Source organism: Pteropus alecto, unplaced genomic scaffold (assembly GCF_000325575.1).
Source record: "Pteropus alecto unplaced genomic scaffold, ASM32557v1 scaffold11, whole genome shotgun sequence".
NCBI classification, from domain to species: Eukaryota; Metazoa; Chordata; class Mammalia; order Chiroptera; family Pteropodidae; genus Pteropus; species Pteropus alecto.
Window position 1 is genome coordinate 7233836 of NW_006431956.1, and position 5245 is coordinate 7239080.

The following is a 5245-nucleotide window of genomic DNA, read 5'->3' on the forward strand; positions in this document are numbered from 1 at the left end:
GCCCCGCGGCTGAATATGCAGGACTATTTTTAAGTGGCTTGTTCGTACAAATTTTGGCAGAGGCCAAGAATCTGGACACTAAGGCTGCCTATCATGAGGTTTTATCTAGTACCCCTTCATGTAAGATTTCTGATCCTTTTATGACAGGTGAACTGTACAACTGAATGGGGACGTTAAAATATGGTTGGGACACAAGGTGACAAGAAAACCGTAATCATACACATTCTTTAGTGTTTAGGGGGAAAGCAGGTAATAGCAGCAATTTCCTTTGTACTTAGTAAACGTGGCTCATCCACGGGGATACTGTCCCTGCATTTCTCAGGAAGAGCCACAACAAATCAGTAAGGGAGCTGCCGCTGGCCGTCAGAGACGCTTGGGTCGGCAGCAAGGCTAGGCAGACATGGCATCCTCTTACCTCACTGTAGGAGGAGTGAAAAGAAAAGCAAGCTCTGTACGAACTCTCCCCAGTCCTAAAGGGAAAGGAAAACACAATTAAAAGGTTACTGAACAAAACTGAATGAAGTTCTAAGTGTCCATTTAGGCTATTCCAGTAGGATGTCACCTTGCAGACAAGAATTTCTTCCTAGGATAGGAGGGAACTCTTTCCAGAAATATAAATATTTGCAGGTATATTGAGGAAATGACCCCAATGGTGATCGCTGTGGGGTTCCTCTATGCCACCAAGGGCTCTGTTCCCCCCGACATCCCAGGCAAGATAACTCAGTCTCCAAGAGTCTTGTCTAGCCGGGAGGGCCCACCCCCTCCCAGGACACGCTGGCCAATGGCTTCGGCGTCGCACAGGTTGAAAGCGGTACCTCCTCAGTGTAAGTGGAATTTAAATTTGAGAAGTTACCTTCCTCTTGGGCTGCGGCTAGGCTGCATTTAAACTCAATAAGACGATTTACCTTGAGAGCAAGGTTTCTCTCCAAAGCCCTATGACATCGCCTTCTTACCTCACGATTACATCTGTTTTTCTGGTTCTTTCTCCAAACCACATCGTGGAAGGCTTAATGCTGATTGTGTGGAGTGGAATTCTATTTTTGGAAGTAATGCCGCAGGGTAATTTATTCCACTGAAAATATTCCTCTGCCTACAAAGGATTTTAAAAACACAAAAACAGTTCAACATTTTCAACAAATCTGTTTGTAGGCAAGGTCTCAAAAACAAATGGAAGTTAGTTTTCAGATGTGGGGGAAAATGTAGACATGAGGAAACAATCAGATAATTCCAAATTATATGGCCTAGACCCTTGAAAAATACCAGTGTGAAGAAACAAGCTGGGGTCGTGATCTGTATCAAAGGACACTAAAGCAGCCGAGTGAACGCTATACATTCATTAACTCCGGGACCCCTGTTCCGCTCCTTGAGCTGGAAGGGACACTAAGGGAACAATAGGAGAAATCTGAATAGGGAGCATATACTATCCAACAGCATCGTGTCCGTGTGCTGTATACAGGACGTTCTCCTGTATAAACCACAATACAGTTCCCGTAGGGAGCATACACTATCCAACAGCATCGTGTCTGTGTGAAATGGGAAATGCGTGGGAACTGTATTGTGGTTTATACAGGAGAACGTCCTTCTCCAGTGACACGTGCTGAAGGTTCGAGAGGTGTCATGAAGTCTGCAGCTGACTCAAAGGGTGGGGTGGGGGGGTCCGGTTACACAGAGAGAGGAGGGTGACAGTGCTCACGTGGCAAAGTGCTCACAAACCGGGGGGTCCGGTCTCCAAACTTGACTTCGTTTTAAGGTTTTTCAAAATAAAGTGGGAGAAAAATAATAACAAAAGTATTTTTAAAAGGTTGAAAAACAAGGGGACTATTTCCCAAAGACATTGTGTTTAGAATGGGAACCCTTCAAAACCACGAGCACTCCGTCCAAATCACGTGTCATCAGGCACCTCTGGCACTGCTCCCGAGGCTGCGGGTGAGGTGCCACAGGCTGTGAGCTGTGTCCTGTGCGGTACTTTTAAGGGTGCATGACCTAAGAAATCCCTTAAAACGCTGCATGTAGCGAGTGGTTCAAGACAAGTAGCCATGTGGCAAATGACAGGAGTTGCCGTTACAAATTAATCTACTTTGTGGGATGAAAGAAAACTCAGAGCAAAAAAAAAAAAAAATTGGACAATTAAAAGATGTATGGGGTGTGGGCAGGGGGCAAAATACAGTTCCAACAGAAAAAGGACAGTTTCATTGTGTATCTACATTGTTTTCATCCATCCATGAATTCACTGGGTGGGGGGAGCATATGTGTACACACACAAACTAAATGATGAAATAAATTCGTGAACGCGAGTTATAATGTGTGGCCTACCAGTCACCAAAGTAATCTTTTCTCTTGTGGTCTGAAGTAGAATATTCCATGCTGTGGATGAGAATTCTGGTTTTTTAAATTATGCTTTCTTTAGGGCTGAGCAACTTTATGTTAGGTTTTTGGCCGATAGAGGCAATATTACTACCATGATGATTATCTAAATGTAGAAAGGCAGTGTTTACTGAAATAAAAATTACTCAGGCATTTAAATGCTGAGATATTTTAAAATTTGGAGGAAAATTATGATCACATATACCACTGCATTTGAAGATGACTAATTAGTATTGGTGATGTTGAATGACTGCAGAAATTAAATTTTTAAAAAATGTCAAAATTGAATACCTGGCACTAATAACAGAAGGGCATTTAATAAGGGAGCTCAAATGGTGGTGGCATTAGAAAATGAGTGACAAGTGAGTTGCAAAGACACTAGAGTTGCAAAGACACAGTTATTTGAAGTGGGTCCAGCAATACATCTTACTATTTCAAAACTCTAAGCAGTTGTACCTATTTATCTCAAATGAGAAGAAAAATAGTTCATAAATGTGCTCATATGTCTCAAAAATAAACAGCAATAGACTATGAGTGTATTCTTAAGTTACAAGCTCTAACATTTTACTAATTTTGTTACAAATTATTCATCACATAATTCTTTACAAATAAACATGTGTCAAATGCATATGAATACATGTCATTAAAAAAAACATAAGTATCTATTTACTAATTACAAAGTTTATGGTAATGGTGTCCAGTAACGTATAGTTGCATGACCTTGGGCTAGTAACAGGTTCTCAGCCTTAGTTTTTACATCTGTAAATTGAAGAGCCTAGAAAATGGAATTTCTGAGGTTCCTTCTGGACCTAAAATCTTGTTTTTCATGGATCCCACGAACAAGCGGAAAAGCAGTTCACCGTACCTTTGGATGGCGACACGCATGGATCTGAGTGCTGCGGTCTGTCGTGAGATGATGGAGAATGTCAGGCATGTTTCGAAACATGTCTAGTTTATCCACGTGAACCTGAGGAAAATGACACATAGGAAAATTATTTGAATTGTGTTTCCCATAAAGGGTAATTATGCAGCAGAAAATCATCCCATTAGGGAACTCTTTCTTCTTTCTTGAAACCTAGTTTTTGGCTCTTTCAATGCACATTAGTATTCCACCAGGATGTCAACAGGTGAAGGACAAAGGTCACTGTTACCACCTATTGTTGGTGGTAATAAACTCTGGACACTCGGTTGCTAGATTTCACTGGATCATGCTAATACTGTCCTCCGATCCATCAGAGTCACTCAATTAATATGTACTGTGCAACTACATGTATATCAAGCTTTATTCTAAATATTGGGCATACAGCAGTGAATGCAGCAGACAAAAGCAAGCAAGGATCACTTGTGAAGACACACACACAGCACGCCCCTGAAGGGCAGCTGGCGGGGGAGACAGTGGCAGTAGGAAGCAGAGACGGGGTCCTCCCTTACCACACCCCTCTGTATTGGATTCGAAGGGGGAGGGCAGATGCAGAAAAACCAAAACACCTTGGCCACCTTTAGGATTTTAGTGCTAATACATTCTGAAGTGTTAAAACCGATGCGTATGTTTTACCTAAAGCTTCTCTTCTGTGTACTTCAAAGTAAGTAACATGTACAGTAAGTCCTCCCTTAACGTCATCAGTAGCTTCTTGGAACTGCAGCAAAGCAACATATAATGAAACCAGTTTTACCACAGGCTAATCGAAACAAACAAGAGTCAAGTCCCTACAGCATCTCACTGACCTAACAAAACTGTCCTCGTAACAAAATGTTACTCAAGGACCTGCTATACCTAAATTGATAATAGGATTACAAAATGGCACCGAAAAAAGCATTCTCATTTTGAACAGAACGAATGAGAATGCCGTCAGGTTGCTGTGGTAATTAACACCACGCCGGAGAGAATCCCAGCATAATTGCTTGCTCATCCTGGGGCCTCTGTTCACTGTTTCCTAAGGACTAAGAAGTAACAGTGAATTTGCTTTTCTGGCCTCCCTACAAAGGAGATAAAAGGGAGTAAATTCTGAGATGCGTAGAGAGCGATACAGAAAACTTCATCCTCATGAAAATGAAGAAGCCTGAGAAAGGTGCCACAGATCATCACTGAGGTCGCTTAATCAAAAACCGCATTGTTCCCCCTTTTAAAATTCACAGTCTGAGACTGTTCTGTCTCCTTCAGAGGGGCTAAGAGATCTGACAGAGGGCCCCCCGCGGGGTGGCTCTAAGGTCACCACTAGGGTCTGCCCTCCCTCCTCAGCCCCTGGTTTTCCTGCAAGGCGTCCAGAGCAGAAGCAGTCTTTTCCATTTCACATTCCACTAAAATGTACAAAACAAATCTGGGACTGGTAAGTAGTTGCTACCTGTATATTTCTGCAGAAGAGGACATGAGGGAAAAAATAGTGGATAGTATTGTAGATAAGTGTGTGTGTGTGTGTGTGTGTGTGTGTGCACGCACAAACAATGCAACATTGCTGTGATTTTAATTTAAAAGGCCAGTTTAACACTAAAAGTCTCAGAATGAAACAAATCCTTCCCCAAATGGAGAGCTGGCAATTTTATACCAATACATTTGGACAGAAGGATTTAAGAAAGGAAGAAATTACAGAAGAAAGGACTTAGGAAATAAAGATTTAAGAAGGGAAGGAGGGAGGGAGAAATCTTAAAATTTCAAATGTACAAAAACTAGATCTTTGTAGTTTACTAAATTATATTGTCTAAAATTGTTAAGTTCTTGGCACAATTTTTACTTGGGGGACCTAAATTAAATTAAAAGACACAAACGAAGTAGAACTTAAATGTCCAACTACTTCTAGTACTTCCTTTTGTTCAGGGAGGAGAGGAAGCCACAGGCTCCATGTGGGGGCAGCAGGATGGGAGCTCTGCTCAGCAGCCACTCACA

At 41.9% G+C, this 5245-nt stretch overlaps 1 protein-coding gene across 4 annotated transcripts in view; it reads right to left on the reverse strand.

The window, feature by feature from the left end:
• The window catches only part of DCLRE1C (DNA cross-link repair 1C), a 28046-nt gene that overhangs the window by 10221 nt on the left and 12580 nt on the right, over positions 1–5245 (reverse strand). For all 4 annotated transcript variants that reach the window (XM_006906977.3, XM_025043429.1, XM_025043427.1 and 1 more), the window contains 3 exons: positions 3230–3331; positions 954–1090; positions 416–470 (listed from right to left, as the gene is read on the reverse strand). In XM_006906977.3, coding sequence (XP_006907039.1) covers positions 416–470; positions 954–1090; positions 3230–3331 — 294 coding nt within the window. The remainder of the gene's footprint in view (positions 1–415; positions 471–953; positions 1091–3229; positions 3332–5245) is intronic.